Raw genomic sequence first — 21154 nt, 5'->3', positions numbered from 1 at the left:
GACCCTAATAATAATCTCTTAGCTGTCTCTTGCGCAGCTGTGCTTGCTCTCATCACAAGCACAGCAGGAACTGCTGTTTTCCTACAAAGCCCAATTTCTACAGAAACATCTGAGTTAGAGGAGCACAGCTGTGTACATTTCTGTAGGGAACGAGCCTCATCTGATGCTGCTGACCTTCCTGAAGGAAGAGCTGGCTACTGCATGGTACCTGAAGGCACAAGAAGGTGAACAAGGACTTCTGTGCTGTACTTTGGTTTGCTGGAGTAGAAATGCACGCAGAGCTTGCAGGTGCCGAGTTTATTTTACACAGAATAGATTTAAAATTATTACACAGAATGAAGACAATATATACATCACTTCGTAGGGCGTGTTCCTGTACACAGGGAATGTTCTCAACACTTGGATGAGAATGGGCAGAGCCTCAGCACACCTGCATCATCATGGAGTTCACCATGTTATCAAAAGCCCTGGAGAAGGAAATGAACGCAGCATTAAAGGAAGCAGCTAGTCCTGCACACCAGCTCTCCTAACAATGCCAGCAGCTAACAATGCCTCTTACTGGTTAATGAGCTGGCTTTCCCCAGGCTGAATACATAGTTTCACTCTTTAACTATAGCATGTTAAGTGGATAATTAATTAAACTAAAGTAAGGGCAGGGCTTATCCTGGCAAAGTGTAAAAGCAGCTTTCTTGCCTAGGCAATACAGACTCCCAGCATTATTAAAATTCCCTGTGAGATTTCAGTTTAGCAATGGGGAGTACTGGCCCTCACACAGGAGTTAAGCATGTTGAGGATCCCAGCTGTTGTTACTCCAGGACAAACCCTGGCTAACTGCAGTCACCCTGTTTAACCCCCTCTAGTTACCAAGGTTCCAGCTCATCAGGTAACTTTCTGCCCCCAGTGACACCATTTTCTCCAGCCAATGTGTTTAACACCAGTTCTGAGGTGGGAGTGAGACAGCTCAATGTGACTTCTCAGGGGACCATCAGAGTTTCCTATCATGCAGTAATGACCCAAAGACAACACAGCTGTTCTCCATCTGAGCAGTTAGAGCATGCACATCTGAACTGCTCCACCACGGGGGTTACGTTCTTGGTCCTGTTACACCACAGGGGCACTGCAAGTCCCAGAGAGATGAGAAAGCTCAGCGCGGTCATCCCACGCTTACCTGGAATGGATACGGTCCCCTGGGTTGTAAAAAGGGTTGCACATTATGTCTGTGTATGAATTATGCAGCTTTCGGAACATCTGAAAAGGGATTGTAGTTTAATTAATTTTTTTTTTTTGGTTCTCAGCACTTTATGAATAAGCGGAAGTAGCAAAAACACTGATGTGGCAAGTTGTGCTCAGATTTCCTGCACTTACGCTGCGGATCTCATTGTCTCGAAGTGCTGTGTTTGAAGAATCCACCACCATAACAAACTTCACCTTTGAATTTGTCACGTAGCCGTATCTGTGCAGCCGTTAAGGAATGTGCTCCTGACACACCAGAGGCTGGCAAAGCAACCAATACGAGGCTGGAATACACTCAAAAAAGCTGAGAGGAGAGGAAATACCTTGCTCTTACTGCACCCAGCACAGAGCCAGGCCCAGGTGAGGTAAGCAAGGCACCGGATTGCTCCCTCTCCACCTGACTTCTGTCCCCTTTGGTAACTCCTGATCCTGTTTGCTCCTCTGCTGGCCAGTAACACGCCTTGCATTTTGCAAACAGCCTCACGTTAGCTGTTTTGGTGAGGGTTTCTCTCTTCTGAAGAACAGTTTCAATGACCCGGCCACCTTACCTATTCTCATTCAGGAGGTCGCAGTCAGAGGCCTGGAGATCCTCTAATATCAGAATGATCTGCGACCCTAAAAGTTAACCCACAAATCAGGTCTGTTAGAGCAGGTAACCTCCAAGGCATGCAGAGAAAAAGCCAAAAAATGCTCAAAAGGTCAACTTTGTGACAAAAACGCTGGGACAGCTGTGACCCTGGGCTGTGGATCACCATGTTTGTGAAATGGCTCTGCCTGATGTAGGCCAAACGCCCTGTCAGGGAACAAACAGCAGCTGCCGAACTGAACAAGGCACCCAACCCAACCCTTGACGTGTCTGCGAACAAGGCTGTGAACCTTCTGCTGCCGCCTTTAACGCGGCACCAAACAGCAGGAGAGGTTTCCCTATGGTCCAGGAAGGGGTCTAGGTGAATGCCAGCATGTGGTGTGACGGCATGGTTGCAGGGAGACTGTGCCATGCGGGCGTTAGAAAGATCAGATCGCATTCGAAAGATACACTTTGTAGTCTTCGGTGGGGTAGAGGAGCCCCAGGTACAGCTCCCTCTGATCGACCAGAGCCTTGCCCATCGCAGAGATCTTCTCATCCACGACATCGAGGGACGTGTGCACCGTGTAGTGGAACTTCAGCTCGTTTTCTGTCGGAATGCTCCGGATGTAGAGGGGGTAGTTCTGGGGAGGATGACAAATTATGCTCGTGAGGGCAGGCTGCTCTGTTCTGGTGACCCTCTCAGGCCCCACTGCCCCTCTCAGGCTCCACAGCAGGACCTGGACCCACAGCCTCTCTCAGGCCCCGTAGCCCCACTATCCCACACCCCCTCTCAGACCCCATAGGCCCACCTGGCCCCACAACCACAGCCCCTCTGAAGTCCTATAGTCCCACCTGGCCCCATAGCACCACCCTGAGTCCCCCAGCCCCTCTCCCCTCACCCCTGCTTGGCCTCCACAGCCCCACCTGTGCCCCATAGCCCCTTTCAGGCCCCACAGCCCCTCACAGATCCCACTACCCCACCTGGCCCTACAGCCCCTCTCAGGCCCCATAGCCCCACAGCACCACCCTGTGCCCCCCAGCCCCTCTCCCCTGACCCCTGCTTGGGTTCCATAGCCCCACCTGGGCCTTACAGCCCCTCTCAAGCCCCACCTTGAGCCCCACAGTCCCTCTGAGGCCCTATAATCCCACCTGGCCCCACAGCACCACCCTGTGCCCCCAGCCCCTCTCCCCTCACCCCTGCTCAGGCCCCATAGCCCCACAGCCCCTCTCAGGCCCCACAGCACCACCTTGAGCCCCACAGCCACTCTCAGACCCCACTGCCCCACCTGACCCCACAGCTCCTGAGACCCCATAGCCCTACCTGGCCCCAACAGCATCACCCTGTGCCCCACGGCCCCTCTCCCCTCACCCCTGCTTGGTCTCCAAAGCCCCACAGCCCCTCTCAGACCCCATAACCCCACCTGGCCTCACTGCACTGCACCACCTCTCAGACCCCACAGCCACAGCCCTCCTCACCCCTGCTCAGGCCCCACAGCCCCTCTGAGGCCCCATAGCCCCACCCGGCCCCACAGCCCCTCTCCCCTCACCCCTGCTCGGGTTCCTCAGCCCCACCTTGAGCCCCACAGCCTCCCTCAGGACCCCTCAGGCCCTACAGCCCCACCCTGAGCCCCTCAGGCCCGCCCCCACCTCCTTGGCGATCACGGCGACGCACACCGCCATCTTGGCCCGCCCCCCGCGTCACGTGACGCGGAAGGCGGCGGCGGCGGTCACGTGAGGCGGGCGCCGTTGCCATGGCGAGGGCGGTGCTGGCGCCGCTGTGCCTGTGGTGGGCCCTGGGCCGCGCCGCGCCCCCCAACGTGCTGCTGCTGCTCATGGACGACGTGAGGGGGCCGGGGGGGCCTGGGGGGCGTGGGGGGGGACATGGGGGGTGGGGGGGGGCGGTGGCAGCCGCCTGGAGGCCGTTGTGGGGTGGGGGGGGGTCGGTGCCTGCCCCCAAGGGGGTGGTTGTGGGGCCGGGGGTGTTGTTGGGGGGGGTGTGGGGGGGCTATGGGGCCGGGGGGAAGGTCATTGGGGGGTATATGGGGCCGGGGGGGGGTATATGGGGCTGAGGATGTTGTTGTGGGGCCGGGGGGGGGGGGGGGTCATTGGGGGGTATATGGGGCCGGGGGGGGGGGGGGTATATGGGGCCGAGGATGTTGTTGTGGGGCCGTGGGAGGGGTTGTATGGGGCCGGGGGGGGGTCATTGAGGGGTATATGCGGCTGGGGGGGATATATGGGGTCGAGGATGTCGTTGTGGGGCCGGGGGCGTATATATGGGGCCGGGGAGGGGGTGTATATGGGGCTAGGCGGGTGTATATAGGGCCAGGGGGGAGTATATAGGGCCGGGGGGGAGTCTCTGTGGGGCCCCGAGGTGGGGGGTATAGGGGGCCGGGGGGGGGGTCTCTGTAGGGTCAGGGGGGTGTAAATGGTGCCGGGGGGGGTCTCTGTGGGGCTGAAGGGGGGGTTCTGTGGGACCAAGGAGTCGTTGTGGGGCCAGGGTGCTGCTGCCTGGAGTAGGGGTCTGGCAGCCCCGGTCCCAATATCCTGCAGCTATAGGGCCTGAGGGAAGGGCCTCAAGGTGTGCCAGGGGAGGGTCAGGTTGGAAATTTGGGGACGTTTCCGCTCAGAAAGAGCGGTCAGGCGTCGGGACGGGGTGCCCAGGGAGGTGGTGGGGTCACCGAGGAGAGGTTGGACGTGGTGCCTGGGGACGTGGCTCAGTGGTGACGGTGGTGGTAGGGGGTGGTTGGACCGGGTGAGCTTTTGGGATTTTTGGGTGAGGTTTTGGGTGAGCTTTTGGGATTCCTGGGCACACAGGGCGGTTTGGGTTGGGAGGGCCTCCCCCACAGCGCGCTCTCGCTCCCGCCGTGCCCCATCCTGGCTCCGTCGAGTTATTTGCAGGTTCACGCCCGGTCCCTCGTAGGGGGTCTCAGCACCGCCGTGTCCAGTCCCCGGTCCCTTGGCCGGTGTTGGGGCCAGCAGGCGGGCAGGCTCTGCGTCGTGAGTCACGGCCACGGGGCTGAGGCGCCGTGATTCAGGCCCCGCTCGTGGGTTGGTGGCGTGATACGGAAAGGTTTGAGTGGAATAAGCGGAGCATTTCGTAGAGATTTTAAGTAGTTACTGAGGGATCTGTCACGCTCAGTTGCTCTCCTTCTCAAGTCTTATGCGAAAAGCAGCGATGCCTTGAAGGCCCTGCCCCTCCTGCAGGGCAGAGCCACCCCAGGTGATGTTCAGGGGACGTTTTATTCCTCGTTTGTGGGTGTCCTGAGGAAAACAAATGAGACTTCTCAGATCTATAAAGTCAAGCCTGCATTGAAGTCTTTTGGGGCTGTTGCTTGCCCACCTATGCACCTTATCTAGAAGCCTGGTCACCTCGTCAGCCCATTCCTAATGACTGAGCAATTAAGTCAAGGATTGGCCTTGCAGCCTACAAAAATAATTGTGTAATACTGGAGATGGATGTAGTTGTAGCAGCACTGAGTAAGGAGCAGCTGCGCGTATTGACAAAGAAGCTCCAGTGCATTTCAGGAAATGTTTTAGAAACCCAAACTTGCCTCCTGAAGAGGGAAACAAAAAGAAAACAAATTCCATTAATTTTGCTCTATGAGGGGGGAAAAAAGTCATTAAAGAGGAGATATAACCACCGTTAAATAAATCCTGCTTTGCTTCTCTTCTGATGTTCCTGCCTCGTCGTTGAGGTGTGTTTGGGGTGGGTGCATCGTGTGCCTTAAAGCTCCTTGAGAATCCAACGGGGTCGGGTATGGGACTGGAAGGGTGGCCCAGCCCTTGTCGCCTGTTGGACTCCGTTCTTCCAACTCAGCACGGCCGCCTCGCTGTTGTTCTCAGCGTTTCCATGCTCCCGTGCAAGATAATCGCCGTGTAAGCCCTCTTTTATCGTGGCCAGCTGAGCCTCCGGCAGCCCATCTTAATTTTCTGCTCTGGGATGTTTCCCCCTGAGCAGGCGTTTGTAATTGGCGAGGTGAAAGCTCCGTGGGACAGCGATTAGCCCGCTCTAGGGGCGTTGGTGCAGCACGGGACGTGACGGGGCACGGATCCTGGTGGAGCTTCTGTGGGCTCTCTGTTGACGTGTGCCCTGCTCATTAAACGTGCGTCTCCGTGGTCTTTTTCCTTTGATCCCGCAGTGACTTCTGTGACTCCGTCACTGCACGTGGATCAGAGCAGCGCGTTGTTCCCTTTTTTCTTTCTTTCGTCTTGGTAAAGACACCGAAGAGGTGAGAACCGAGGGCTGATCCGCGGAACCCAATTTAATTCCGCGCCCTACGTTAGGTCGCGCCTTTTAATTGCCCTTCGCTCAAACCTCAAAATCGGGCTCTGCAGCTCTCCGACAGTTTTCTTTTCCAAACTGCACCGCGGCAGCGCACACGCGAGGCTCTCAGCTGGGACCAGACAGATGGTTTCCTACAGCTCCGGATACGTTACCCCCTCGGTATTAGCTGCTCACCTGATACACGCCTGTATTAGAGACAGCTATTGCATCTTTTAAAGCACGATATAATCTCTAGCAACCGTGGTGCCTAATTGCTCATTAAGCCGTTCCCTTCCAGAACCTTCTGTTTTAAGTCACTCGCTTTTATTTGCGTTATTACCCGCGATCGTTCTCGGCGATGAGCGCAGGCGGCGCGGCGGTGGCTTTATGGCTCTCCTGGGTAGGGATGCGCGACCCTCCAGCAGGTTTCTCTCTAGAGCTGGCTTTTAAAATAAACTTTTTTTTTTTTTTTCCCCTGTTAGACCTTTTCCTTGCGTTCATAGCTGAGTACAAACGGGTGGGCAGGCAGATGGGGCAGACAGAGTGCTGGGGTCGGTGCTCCAAGACAAAGGCACGTGGCCAGGGACTGAGCAATTTGACTTTGCAGCTGTACAACACTGAGCAGATCGTGTGCAACTTCCTCCTTGCCAGTCTTCAGGGCCTGGAGTGAGAGAGAAGACGTTGGGGTTCTCATCCAGTTCCGCTGCGAGCGTTTAAATGTCCTTCAGCAAGTCAGTTATCTTGTGTGCGCCTCAGTTTCTCGATTGCCAGTGAGAACTGCAATAGTTCCCTGCTTCACGGGGTTGGGGAAGACCGTTTTTACGACGTTTGTGAAGCGCTCGCTAAGCAGGGAGATGAGCGCTATAAAGACAGAAACGAAGGGATGAAATGAAGGTTTGATGTGAGCCCAGAAGCGTTGTCATTTATGGAAGAGTAAAAGTACTTTTACGTCTTTTGGTGTGTTCTTGTTTTACAGATGGGTTGGGGTGATTTGGGAGCTTTCGGAGAGCCTTCGAAGGAAACTCCTAACTTAGACCAGATGGCTTCAGAAGGGATGCTTTTCCTGGATTTTTATACCGCCAACCCCCTCTGTTCGCCATGTAAGTAAATTTGAGGTTGAAGCTAGCGTGTGAGGATGCCACCTTCTGAGAAGGTTGGGGTGTTTGCCAGCATCTGCCGTGAACTAGCAACCAAAGCAGCGATTACCCTCAGGGCAGAGTTGGGCTTTGGTGCTTTGATCTTTTGTTTTGCCTCCTTTTTATTTACTTTTCGATTGGAAAACCTACCATCTTAAGTTCATTCAAAGCAGCGTTTTAGTGATCAAATCGGTGCAGTTAAAGGATTTTGTAAAATATTCTGGTTTAGTATTCTAGCCTCCGTCATTGCATTTTTAGTTCTTTCTCATTCTGGAACAGACGGACAAAGCAGTATTTAAATCATTGCTGAACAGAAAGGTACGTAGCTTTTCTGATTCCACTGACGTTGGCCAGACTTTTGTGCAAGGAAAGGCAGCAGGTCGTGTCCTGTTCTTGACCTCCGTGGCTTGCAAGATTCCTGGGGAAGGGACAAGAGACAAAAGAAACAGTTCAGTTTGGGAACTAACGGTTATTTTTAATCCTTCTCTGTGTGTGTGTGTCCCCAGCTTTATTGGCAACCGAGAACTGAAATGAAAATGAGGAACAGAGGCTTTCTGTTTGGGTTTTCATCTAGCAAATCGTTTGTCAATGTGCTAATGCCTGTCCTTCCTCAGAAAAGGCATTTAATATATGCCGAAGTCCTCCTAAGTCCAGTGGTACTTCAGCATCTGTTTAAACGTTTGCAGAGGTCAGGATCTGATTTTTATTGTCAAAGCTGGACAGCTTCTTTTTGTTCACTACTACATGACTTTCATTCAGGCATGTTTGGAAACTTAGCCTAAGCTATAAGCATGTAATCGATTTGTGTTAGGATTCCCTCTTAAATACATGTGCCAGGTTTTCCTTTTATAATTACTGAGACAGGAGGGCTGCTTCAGTTACTGTTGTAAGTAATAACCTTTCAGCAGTGGGTAATTTTATAGAGGGACCAAATTTCAGTTAGGTTTGTCCTGGCATAACTCTAACGGTGTTGTATCAGAACCTGGCCATCTCCGTGGCTCGCTTGAAAAGGGTGTTTGTTGTTGAGTTCTAATGTGAGTGATCCTAGTAGCTGGCTGTGGCAGGACACTGACGTGCTTCAGTTGTTGTGCTGTCCTCAGCCTGAATATGATAGTACTAACTGTAACCAGAGTGCATGGAAAAAAAAAATAAAAACAAATGTTTTTTGTTGTTTGTAGCAAGGGCAGCGCTGTTGACGGGCCGTCTCCCAGTCAGGAATGGTTTTTACACCACGAATGGACATGCCAGAAACGGTATGGGCTTCGTTCCCGATTCCTCTTTTGATTTCTCTCCGTGCTTTGTCCAAAGTTTTGCTTTGAACAAAGGCTTGGCTCAGTTATCTTCCCTTACGGGTCTTCTAGAGTGGCACAAAAAGATTACCAAGTTAACTGCTGGTAATAAGCGTGAAATTTATTGCTTCCTCCTCGTCAAGCAGAAAACCTTCTCAGATGAAGAGACACAAACAAGGCTGGTTGATCCATTTGCTTCTGCTGGCAGAGAAGTGTTTCCTCTGCTCGGTGTAATTGGTGTCTGGTTAAAGAACGTCACACGGGGTGTGTGTTAACACCCGGAGTAAACAAGCTGCTTACAGTTTTATTCAGCATCTGGTTTTCTGCCTGTTTCAGAAAGGGCAGTTTTATAGCCCTGTGGTGTTTCCAAGAAGGATTACCAGTACGTAAAGTCTCTGGGTTGATTTTTCAGAGTGACAGAAGCCGCATGAGACCATGCGTGCTTGGGCAAGAGGCAGCAGCTGCATATTGCTTCACACCGTGCATCGCCCAGCACGCTCGGCCATCTCCACCCTCACCAAAGCCACACCAGAGAGCTGTGGACTGTGAGAGACCTCATTTCTTTCACCTCTTGCAGCCTGAGCAAGTTTATCAATCATTTCACCTAGGAAAAAAACGCCTTCATTTTAGGAAATGTAAGGCAAATTTGCAGAAGTAAAGGCAACTCCAATGGATGCCTAAAGCACTTGTTTTCTTTTTGATCCTCACCCCTCTTCCTGCTGTATTCAAGGGCCTTGCCTTCCTTCTGGGATGGCAGCCCCCTTTTTTATTGGTCATGGTGTGTAAGCAGATGGAGATTTCCCTTTACCTGAGGCATGTGTTTGCTGAACCAACTTGTCCTCTTCATCTCCTGGTCCGGGAAGATTTCCAAAGAGCGATATTGCTGGAACTTCAAACTAATTGCTATTTCTGATCCAGTAATAATACTTCTAATGATGGGTGGTCATGAGCTGTTTGCTGTAGTGATTGTAAGAGACAGAAAGACTTCTTGTTTGTTTGTTTTACGCAGCGTACACACCACAGGATATAGTAGGAGGAATCCCAGATTCTGAATTACTGCTTCCAGAGTTGCTGAAGAAGGCTGGCTACATCAATAAGATCATTGGCAAATGGTAAACTTGTTTTAAGATCTCTTGCTTTGAGATTTCAGTCCGTGTGTGTATGTATCATGAAAGAGCAGCAGGACAACCAGAAGCGCAGGAGAAAGCCTGTTTTGAAGTTCAGATGTCTGTCTTTTGAAATTTGTGGTGGATCTTCCCCCCTGCTGTGATCAATTTCCAAACTGAGTGTTACCATTACAAGTACACGCGTAGATCCGTGCTTACATACAACGCCTGCAGCTCTTTGTGCTTTCATCCATGTACCACGCTACTTACCTTTATCAAGAAGTGCCAGGATGTTTTCTGTTGGAACTTGCCTTCAGCACCTATGTGCTTTTTGTCTTTGGCAGGATGAGTGTATGGTACAAAAACAGAGATGCAGACGCTTGAGGACGAGTGGATTGATATCAGAGCTATGCTGAAGTCTGTTCACCTGCTGTAGAAGATCAGGGTGGGACTTAATGAGGACAGCTGATACTACTGGGTTTTAAAAAAACTAGAGGGCTGATCCAGTGCTCTCTGAACGTTGTCCTTTGGCTTTATTGACTTTCACGGGAGTACGATAAAATCTTTGCAGATCTTTTGCAATGTCTGCGAAGGATTGGGAAGGAAAAGCCTGAGAGGTATTCAGTTCAAACAAAGACAGGATTACCGGTGTAGGAATCAAAACTGGTTCATTTGTAACATTCGAAATTCAGATGTGCTCGTGGGCTGTAATGGCAACCCATGGTGTCTGGAGATCTCTGAACAGTTAATTCACAGTTTGGAACAGTGCTGTAATAAATAAAAGTATAAATAGCAACTTCAAAACTACATAGACCCCCGACGAGTACTGCTTGGTTAACAGCGTAATTGTTAATGAAGAGACTTCAGATGGGATTAGTACCAGGGGGATACTGTTTAGGAAAGTAATGGGATACATTTTATTTAGCAGTTTTGCTAACAAGTTAGAGAAGAGTGAGGCTGAATTGTGGTTGGATTCACCCGTGCTGCTGAAATTGGAAAGAAAGCAAACTAACCTAAGACAGTGAATTATTTATTACCACGAATCCAAACAGCAGAGTGGCCATGAAGAATCGGATCAGTGGGCTGAATGCAATAAGACGCAGTTCAGTGCTAATAAATGCAAATTCATACACCCAGGGAAAAGAAATAAACAACGCAAATACAGATTGGTTCCAGGCAGTTATTTGGAAAACAGCAAATCTGGAAGGACCTGCAGCTGTTAGCAAGCAGCAGACTAAATATGAATGTGCAGTGCGCTATCATTACAGACCCAAGAACTGTTGTACCGGAGAGGACTGGGGAATGATACCGTACAGCAGGAGTCTCTGGCAGTTGTGAACATCACCTGCTTCCTAGAAAGATGTTTAAAAGAGGAGAGAAAAAAAAAAAAAAAAAAGGCAGTGTGCAATAGTTAAATTGGAGTCTCGTCCTAGCTCCCTGTAGAATTTCGGGGCTTTTAGAGATCTTAAAGTTTTCCGGTAGAAGATTTTGTATCTTTTCAGCATCCCTTTTAAAAACATCTCAAGGTGACAGTGAGTTTTCTAGTTAAATTATACGTTTGCAAGTCAAGTATTTTCCATGACTATTTTAGAATTTGTTGCGTCTATTTTTTTTGTGTTGTAAAAGGGAGAGAACAATCTACCTTCTGTATCTCAGTAATTACTTGATACCTTTTTCATTTCTCTTCTTTTGCTTTGTAAGTTCTCTTAGGGCTTTCTTAGAAAATATTCTCTTATTCCCTGTTATTGTGGAAACAGCCAGGAATAGCTTTGTAGTATTGTGTATATAAATGAGGAAACGGGAGAGTCCTGTACTGGAGATTTGCAGTTTTAGTTACATCACCAAGATACGATCATAGCTGGAATGATGATTATTTTATGCTTTAACTCATTTTGGAATAGCTCAAAATGACATCATGGATCACTTTAGTTCAGGTAATGCATTTTATGTCCCTTATGTTCAGAAAGCGTGCAGACAGCGATAGCACAAAATGGACAGGTTGCAAATGCAGGCTTGTGAGTAGAATCTGCAATGATTAAATAAACACTTGGGTACAAAGATCTCCTGGAGACTGAAAGGACAGGCGTTCTTTATTTTCAAGACAGAGAATTTGCAGTTGAGAAGTTGGAGATTAGAAGGGAGCTTCAGCTTGAAGTTAGGGATGGAGCGTTTTCAAGCGGCATAGATGAATGCAGCTGTCGTCAGGAGTAGCTAAATATGCTTTAAGTTCACACGTGCGTGTAAAGAACTCGTTCTCATTTACATTCAGGTCTCTCTGTACCATTTTGGCGACATAAAGACTCCATAAAGGGAATGCAAATACAATGGTATGTTTCATGAGTCTTGCCGTGTGTTTTTTACAGCTCAGTGGTATAAAAATGACTTGTAGATCAGAATCCTCAACAAAACATCACGTGCATCTTTGCAATGGCTTTAAGCAGTGTAGTCCATCACTGCAGATCACCAAGACAGCATGAGAGAAGGCACCAATAGAAGCAAATAACAGAAAACAGACTGGGCAGTAGCCTAAAATGGGATATATGTAAGCACTGGCATGAGTCTGCATGGGTCCATTTGCAACAAGAAAGATCAAGACAATGCTCTGCAGCCATTTATTTAATTAAAATGCTTGAAGTTTTTCTTCTAGATTGTTTTCTTGCATGCCATTCTGATGAGATTACTGCACTGAAGCAAAAAATAGAACTTTAATTCATCTCTTTCTTTTGTTCCTAGGCATCTGGGCCACAGGCCCCAGTTCCATCCCCTGAAGCATGGGTTTGATGAATGGTTTGGATCCCCAAATTGCCATTTTGGACCTTATGATAACAGAGCACTCCCCAATATCCCTGTGTACAGGGACTGGGAAATGATTGGCAGGTAATTCAGCTACTTGCCTGACAGTTGTTTTCAAAACCGTTATCTAGTTGCTGGTAACGTCATTTTCCTTGCTTTCCCTGCTGATGTTACTGTGTTGGAAGACAAGTACTAGTGTAGCAAACCAGTTTCAGTGAAAAAGCGTTGGGAAAAACAGAAGCTGCTTCAGAATCAGGCAGAGTTCCAGGCTTGGTTGGATGGCCAGTGACCTCCAGGTGCTTCACCCCGAGCAGAGGACTTTTAGAGCATGTCAATTATTAAGAACATCCTGCTTCAAATATCTTAGATATTATGATTATCTTAGATATATATTATAAATATCTTAGATATTATAATATCTCAAATATCTTAGATGCAAATATCAAGCATCTAAGATGCTTACTACTGAATGCCCCCTTTGCTGTGCAGTTCAGCATGCACAGTTCAGTTTCATGCAGAAAAGGTGCTTGTAAAAGCTCATGAAACGTACGAACGGCTCTTCAGAGTCCAGCGCAAAGCTGATTTAATCCATTGCTCTGCAACAACTACCTGCAGTGGGTACTTAGAGGAGGGGTATAAGAAAACAGATGTGGAGTAGTCTTTCTTTTACATGGCTGTCCATCTTCCTGAAACTGAAGGTTGTTTCCAGGTCTTCAAGTTTAATAGCCACTGGCTTAACGTCCATGAACTAATCTAAGGATGGTCATTTCCATTGGAGCCAAGACAGAAGGAAAGACCTTGCGGGAAAAATGCACAAGGCAGATAGAAACAGGAGGGTATAGATTAACTGTCAGGAGGTCTGTGAATTTCACATCTAGGAGAGAAGGCGAGGAAAATACGAACTGAGGGCAGAAGAGGTTTGGAAGGCAATGCTAGCAGCAAACGGTACCAAAGCGTTGTTACCTGGGCAGTGCCTGCTGCTTCTCAGTTGTGATTGTGGCACTCAACTTTCAGTTAAAGCTGAGAAAATAAAGACCTGCTTCGACAGTATCGATGCTCCTCAAAGACTTGGTGTGGTAGTTGATTACTAAAGTTCATTCTAAACTCCTCCTAAGCTATTTTTTGCAGGAATCTTCCCTAGCTCTACCTGACTGTCTAAAGTTTTGGCTCATTTCAATAGTAAGTTATATGTTTGATTCCGAGGTCTCATAGAAGTCTGAGTGCCAAGGCCAACCTGCAGGTTGCACACAGACCATGTAGGGATTGCAGCTCCTCTAGAGTACCTCTCAGAGATGTTTGCTTATCCTTTTGCGCCCTGAAGGCTTCCTGTGATGATTTCATTCCACTACTTCTCTTGGAAACCGGTTCCGTTCTGTACTGAAAGACTGCTTTATTCCTCCTCTGCCTGTTTTGTAGTAACCTTTTGTCTGTTTGCCTAATACTGCCTAATGCCTAGGCTTCAAGCGTGCAGTATGTACCATTCTTACCCATTTGGTTTTGTGCCTGGTGTCATCTTATTTCACATACTGTTATTCTCACGAGGACTGCAGCCTGCCCTTCTTTGCATAATCGGTGTCTGAAGATGCTTCCAGCACAACGTTTCCAGGGCAGCCCAAGTTCTGATTCCAGGGTTGCTCTATCTCACTGAAAGTTTTACTGTTCGTCTGAAAATATTACTCACATAGCAAACAACTCTCTATTCAAGGAGCAGTGCCTTATACTCATGTTCTAATAGCTTAATAGTGAAAAGCTAGTGGCTCAGGTTTGTCCAAATCTTGCGGTTGTCATTAATTCAGATCTGGCCGTTTCACTGCTTTCTCCCATAAGAAAGAATAAGATGACATTATTTTAAATATCTGAAGAGAATTGGCTTGTTATGTAAGTTATGTTTTTACCCTTTTGCTAAGTAACAACAGTGCCTTGCTTGTATAAATAATGGGGGCAGGGGCAGCCTTTTTGTGTTGTATATTCCTTAGGTTTTATTCTTTTTTCTCTCTGACTCATTTTATCTTAAGATATTATGAAGATTTCAAAATCGATCTGAAGACAGGTGAAGCCAACTTGACTCAGATCTACCTACAGGTACCATTTATTTTAGTACTGGTTTCTAACCCACAGTGACTTCATGCTTCTTTTTTTTTTTTTTTTTTGAAGAGACTTAGATGGCAGAGGATGATTCTGTTAAATTCATTTTCACTGTTGTTTACAGGAAGCTCTCGATTTTATTAGCCGGCAGCAGGCCAGCCAGCAGCCATTCTTTTTATACTGGGCAATTGATGCTACCCACGCTCCTGTTTATGCCTCCAAACATTTCCTGGGCTCTAGTCAGAGAGGACTGTAAGTCTTGTTTTTGTGTGTTTTGCTGGGTTTTGTTTATTATTATTTATTTTTTTATTTATAATTAATATCTCATGCTGGAGAAATGGAAAATCTAGGCTGCATTCCTTAGATCCAACTATATAGATCAGTTCTCAAAAGTATATATGCGTGCTGAAGTATGTGATGATATATATTAGTTAATGAGAACTTTGCTTGGTTCTTTAATATTTTTGCTATAATCTGAAATGAAGATCATGAGACTAAAATGGAGGGGGGAAATCTAAGCTCCTTTGCCAGTTGTGTGAGTAATGAAGTGCTGTATGTGGCATAGATGAATTTTTGGAAGGCCTTTGTATGGTTTGTGCCTGTTCTAAAAACTTGTAAATCAGAAGGGCAAGTGGAAAAGCATGTACGAAAAATGCAATTTGCAGAAGGCAAGAGTAGCTCTGTAGGTACGGTAAGCCTTGCTTCTGAGAGTGTGATTTCAAACCAGCATCGATAAGAAAAATGGTGCAATTCGCTTCAAGACAACGGCAAAGTGGTGTTGCCTATATTTGAGAACCTTACAGCTAAACTTTTATCCATTGCTGGTCTCTGTCCAAGAGTAGCTCAGATCTGAACAAATTCTGACTCTTAGTATCCAGGAGAAGTTGCTCCATACAGGAAAGAGACACAGGTTTTGCAGTGACACTGGTAAATTTTATTACGGTACCTGCTGCATACAAGAAGTATTTCCTTCTACAGGCCAGGTGTAAATTGTGCTCACTAAAAGCATTGTGGCTTACTGCAATACATTATGCTGCATCAGACTTTTCTTCTTTTGCTGCCTTTAATGTTTTGCATCTACTTTTGCCTCAGATACGGGGATGCTGTACGGGAAATTGATGATAGCATTGGAAAAATCCTAAAACATCTTCAAAAGCTTGGGATCAGTGAGAACACTTTTGTGTTTTTCACCTCCGATAACGGGGCTGCGCTCATTTCAGCTCCTAAACAAGGTGAGTCTCAAATGAACGAACCTGGGCTGGGGTTGTGAAATCCAGGTTTATATCTCCATGTCGGGGGGGGGGGGGGGAAGACCTGTACCTGGTTTTTGGTGTTTTTTGGTTTTCTTCCCTTATCCCCTGTGCAGTTAAGGAGAAGCCTCAAAGTTCAGAGCGCTCACGCTTAGAGTTAGTCTGATAGGTCTGTTATGTTCATTACTTCTCGTCACTGGTGAAGGAGGTATCCTTGGCTAAGTGGACTTTGGCCTAACCTGGCCTAGCTGTTCACCTGTGTGCATTTCCACTTTGTGCTCCTCTGTTGTCAGGGGGTGAATATTCTTTAATTTATTTAGGCCCAGGCACAAAAACGTCTCAGGATTTTTATTCTCCAGCTGCTGGGTGCATATCTGAACTTTCTGAGTAATTACAGACAGTCTGAGTCCCTCCCTCTTTAGGTCTCCTGAAAAGTTATCAGGAAGAAAAAGTATTTTTATTGTTACTTCTCACGTTTTCCTTTGTTTAAATGATTTTTTTTCTCTCAGAGTCATTGCAAATTGATTTTATAACCCACTCTCTTCTCTTTGGAGGCAGGCTGTCTAGTGGTTATTAGACCACAGAGCAGAGAGTATCCTGAGTTCTGATTTCAGCTGAGCCACTGTGTTTGACTTTGTGTGACCTGGAGTCAGTCGTAGGACTTCCCTGTTTGCTCTTCAGTAAGCTCAGCTGTAAGAGTGGGTTAAAAACACCCATATTCCTGCAAAACACTTGCTGCCTGTGAGAAGGAACATTCAGGGAATGTATGACTTATTTTTTTCATTCTCGTATCTGCATCTCATCCTGGTCTGGTACTTTAAAAGGTTATGAAAAAAAATACTATTTCTTCCTGAAAGTGTCAGATTTCTTATAGTCACAAACAGCAGTTAGCATCCATAAAGGGAAGGAAAATGTCTCAGTCTTTTCTATTCGATTGTTTTATTTTGTCTTTGTTCAGCTGATAGTAAGTTGTGTTTAATTGTCAAGTTTCTGTGCTGAAAAGACACTCCTAAAATTCATCGGAAAGTAATATTTAAAGAAAACAGCTCTGGACATCTTATTTGAAGAAGGATTCGTGCACAAATGAAAATTCATTTAAAGCTAGCTTAAAAAATTTGTGGTTGACAGTGTCCCCTTAAAATACGTTGTTGACATATCGTGGATTTTATGGCTTCTTTTCCTTCTCTAGGAGGAAGCAATGGTCGTTTTCTCTGTGGCAAACAAACCACCTTTGAAGGTGGCATGAGAGAGCCAGCTATTGCTTGGTGGCCTGGACATATTCCTGCAGGAGTGAGTATCTGCTTTTAACGATTCTGATCAGCCTTAACTAAAATGAACAGAAAGGTTCTTGCTGGATTCGGTGGGCTTTGGATCTGACTTTTAACATGTCAGTCCAGCCACTTGCCTAAATCAGGAGCTGAATGCTACCCCTTGAGAACAATGCCATTCCTGTTCATTATCACAAATTTGCATCTAGAGTGTCTATGATCAACACTTCTGTGAATACCACACGGCCTGGTCTTTTTGTCTTCCTGGTCTAAACCCTTTACTCTTCTGGACCACAGTGTTTTTAGGGGGTTACATAGCTGGACACACAGAAGTATAAACTCAGATGTGTGTCCCAGGGTAGAGCACGAGTGTGGTGAAAATGCACGCTCTGTGCTTTGAAGTATCAAGTGATTTGACCCTTGCAGCTCTTGCTTTGGTGTTCGATAAAAGTTCCTCTTGGGGAGGTCTAGATACCAGAATATTGCTCTTTCCTGCCTGTACACAAATTCAGATATGATCACTTCAAAATAATCCTCTGGTGGTACTACCAGCCTCTCTCATCCCAGTTCTCATTAAAGAAAGATGCAATCAATTCTTCTGCGGGGAGGGTTCGTAGTAAATAGTACAGGTTCCCTCCCCTTTGTGAGCACCTCTCATCCCCGAAGAACGTGATACTTCATTAACTGGGCACTGTGCTCAAGACTGCAAACTATTCATAAATAAAACATTTATTTTTCTGAGTTGCATTCCTTTTCAGTGGTTTAATTGAGTCAGGATAATGATAATTTATCATTTGCATTTAGGAGAATACCATCAGATATCTTAGATCTGCAGCTGAGGGTACAAGGGTAGTTTGGTTTCATGGCTTTTTAGAGTTCACAAAACCTACTAGGGATATTTTATTATTTTTTTAATTTGAAATGAAAACAGTCTTTTTGTTTAAATTTAAACATTTCCATAAAGTCTTTACAAGCCAAGTACAACAGCCTTGGGCTAGCATATGAGAACATGAAACTGAAGCCGACTGTTTTGTTTTCCATGTCCAAACTGAATAATGTGCTAAAAGTAAACATGCATTATAAATGAGGACAAGTAAATACCAAATTTTAAAATTCTTTCCATTGCAGTAACTCTAATGGTAATTAGGAACATGAGTAGAGAAATCCGTGCGCCTGTTCATTTTCGGACTGTAACTTGCTGGTACCACTCTTACAGGTAGTCTTTTGCATGTAGCCAGAGCGTAGCAGATGAAGCTTTGTGTGGTGAGAAACCCTCCCGGTAGCTTGGTGTGATGCATGGCTTCCTGCTTGAGGTTACACTTGAAGCTGCTTTCTGAATTCCTGTGAACAGTCATTTCTGTGCAGTTAACGGGTCTGCATATGCAGATGGACTGGGCAGGGCTGTGCTCTGACAAACACGTGCATGCTCAGCAGGCTGGAGAGCGTGCGTAAGGCTTATGGGGCACGTACGCGCCTGAGAATCCCCTCCTGCACCACCGTTGGTATAATCTTTGGCACTTAAGCATGTGCTTAACTCCAAATTCTTCCTATCCCGGGCTCCAGTTTGTGCCTGCCAAGTGCCTGCGTGTGCAGGTGTTTGGATCCCAGGTGTCCTCTTGGACTTCGCTCAGGTACCCTGGGAAGCCTGTTCTGAACCGTGTCCCTGGGATGCGCTGCTTTGCTCCAAGTTGAACCCCCAGTGTGATGCTCCTGATAAGAAAACATGTAATAGCTACTTATATGTCTTTTCTGCTTGTATTCTTGCTGTCGAGGCTCCGGCAGTGATACCCACAGCAGCACTGACTGCAGGTGAGAGGTATGGCATCGCTTCTGTGAAATAGAGTTTATGCTTCTCTAGCATGTAGGGTGTCTGTGGTTGCCGCTTCTTAATCTCCTCTTTGGACCTAGTAAGTGAAGAGATGTGTTTGCTAGTACATTTCTGGCTTCTTTTTTATATCTTACAGAGTCTGTAGCTTCAATATCTTCTTGACTGCAAGTTAAAACTAGTCTGTCTAAGTGGTGTGTAGTCCAAGTAGCTGTAAAATGTGGAAAAACTGCTTCAAAGTGCCTCGTTGCTTTTTCTTCTCGAAAGAGTTGATGGAAAAAAAAGGGTTGGGTGCCCCGAACCGGGGTGGAAGCACAGAGCTTCTCAGCAGTGCCAGGTGCAAAGCTTGGAGGGTCAGCTCATCCGTCCTGCGCTGGGGTTGCTCTCGGTGAGTGGCTGCTCCATTCCAGCCGTGGGGGTTTTGGAGCCACGGAGGGTTTGGAGAGCAGGCAGTGGGCCAGCCACCATTTCAGCTGGCACAGCTGCAGCCAGAAAAAAGAGAATTTTGAGGCCAGTGAAATCCAGTTATTGGCTGGAAGGCTCATCCCGCTGATGGGACCTGGCAGCCTGTTAATAATCTTATTGATTGATATATATATATATATATATGTTTTGTTTGGTTGCTGTTAAAGGGTACGTGAGTTTATTTGAAGGAAGGAGCACCTTTTTGCATAAACAAAAGAAGTCAGGTGACAGGGCTGCGAGCACTTGACAGAATATCGATAGAGGGGAGGATAATCGGTGCAGTCGGCTGACTTGCAGTTATTTTGGGGAGAGGGATGCCTCGGAAGTCTGTGTTGCTCTTGGCATCAACATTGAGTTAATTCCGGTCCCCCATCAGGAATATTTATTCACACACAAACAGCCTTTCTGCAGTTTCTTCCTCGGCTATGTTTTCCAGGTGAATTCACAACAAATCAGCATTTCAGCATTCCCCACATCACATCTGCCTTCTGGAAGGATCCAGCTGGAAAAAAAAAATCATATTCTGTTGGTATTTGAATCCTCCTCCTCCTCTCTTCCCTCGCCCTCCTCCCCTTCCTCTCTCGTGCCTGCTTCCTGAAGGAGAAAAGAACATATCAACCCAAAGACAGCATTGCAACCTTTTCTTCGCTATCTCCCATGGGGCGCAAATTGAAATTGAATTAGACAGGGATATCAGGTCTGCTCGCTGTGATAACTGTAAAAGGATTTTATTTAAAAACACCCTGACATTTGTTCACCCAGTTTCAAATATTTAGCTTTCCTCCTTTCCATTCCTGGCGGGGGCGACTTTATTAATTGTCGCCTTTGATTCAGAGTTAAAGCTTGAAAGCACTGATAACAGCAGTGGTGACTATTTCTTCTAGCAACGTGGCCCACAGCAAAAGGATTTCATTTTCTTAAAGACGTTATGTGTATACCGAGAGTTTATTAAAAAGAAAGGGGGGAAGGAGGGGGGAAAAATCCGTTCTTACGTGCGTAATACCGGCTGTTTCTCGCTGATACGAGCAATATCTGATCTCACTCTTTTTTTTTATATATTATTTATTTTCTCTGGGCTGTTGCCCTCTCTGGATTTTATTTTATTTTTTTAAGAAAAGAAAAAGGAGGAAAAAAAGGGAAAGGCAACTAGAATGAAAGAGCACTGTTGACAGGAGAAAATGGTAATTTTTTTATTTTTCTCTGAAAATACTTCAAAGTTTTATATAAATATTAACCTTTTTTCCCCACCCATTCTTCAGCGTGGTGCTGCAGAGCACAGATAAATCCAAGTGGCTGTGGCATGGGCATTTAATTTCCTTAAGAAGTTTTCTCTGCTTCATGGAAAAATGTTGTCTGAGACCAGAAACGTAATTGGATGATTAAAGAGAGTCATCTACATCTGGTTATGGTTAATAAGGGCCAGTACAAGAAGACTGGGGTGGCCCCACAGGATTGTCACAGCGCGATATATAAATTAGGTGATATTAGAGGCACGAGGCTCAGGTCAGTGATCGCCTCTCGCGGCTTGTTATCAAAAGATTGAGGCGAGGGAATGGGGTGACAACAAGAAAAGTGACTTTTGGATTTGCCGTATAAATTGCGAGAGGCCTAATTACAAAACGTCTCGGACACCAGCCTGCCTGTGCCTGACGTGGCAGGAACCAGGGAGCAGGCGTGTGCCGGATCTGCTCCTTATTAGACTCCGAGCTCTGCATATGGTGTTCTGCTGACCCCACAGCTCTCCGAAGACATGCTTGGGGGAAATTAGCCAGCAGACGAGCCTACGAGGGACTGAGCATCTTTGCTGAGACCCTGAGCTCTTGTAATCCCCTTTGACTTCAGACAGAGAGAAGCATTCCCAGCACGAGTGGC

General features: G+C 46.8%; 2 protein-coding genes across 2 annotated transcripts in view; one reads left to right on the top strand and one right to left on the bottom strand.

Moving 5' to 3' along the window:
• Nucleotides 1-282: 282 nt before the first annotated feature.
• Nucleotides 283-3557, bottom strand: TRAPPC2L (trafficking protein particle complex subunit 2L). Its single transcript, XM_083794913.1, has 5 exons — nucleotides 3449-3557; nucleotides 2270-2442; nucleotides 1366-1453; nucleotides 1169-1248; nucleotides 283-467 (listed from the first exon to the last, which is right to left on the bottom strand). The coding sequence occupies exons 1-5, from the start codon at nucleotides 3479-3481 to the stop codon at nucleotides 422-424; spliced, it is 420 nt and encodes a 139-aa protein (XP_083651039.1). The 5' UTR covers nucleotides 3482-3557; the 3' UTR covers nucleotides 283-421.
• GALNS (galactosamine (N-acetyl)-6-sulfatase) overlaps nucleotides 3484-21154 on the top strand; it is a 47193-nt gene continuing 29522 nt past the window's right edge. The window contains exons 1-9 of the mRNA XM_083794914.1: nucleotides 3484-3642; nucleotides 7042-7165; nucleotides 8380-8454; nucleotides 9500-9602; nucleotides 12330-12473; nucleotides 14405-14471; nucleotides 14599-14726; nucleotides 15567-15706; nucleotides 16914-17014. Coding sequence (XP_083651040.1) covers nucleotides 3553-3642; nucleotides 7042-7165; nucleotides 8380-8454; nucleotides 9500-9602; nucleotides 12330-12473; nucleotides 14405-14471; nucleotides 14599-14726; nucleotides 15567-15706; nucleotides 16914-17014 — 972 coding nt within the window. The 5' untranslated portion in view covers nucleotides 3484-3552. The remainder of the gene's footprint in view (nucleotides 3643-7041; nucleotides 7166-8379; nucleotides 8455-9499; nucleotides 9603-12329; nucleotides 12474-14404; nucleotides 14472-14598; nucleotides 14727-15566; nucleotides 15707-16913; nucleotides 17015-21154) is intronic.

This window comes from Anser anser (genome assembly GCF_964211835.1).
Source record: "Anser anser genome assembly, chromosome: 11".
Lineage (NCBI taxonomy): Eukaryota > Metazoa > Chordata > Aves > Anseriformes > Anatidae > Anser > Anser anser.
Note: the sequence above shows the minus strand (reverse complement) of the source record. Positions and strands in the feature narration are given on the sequence as shown.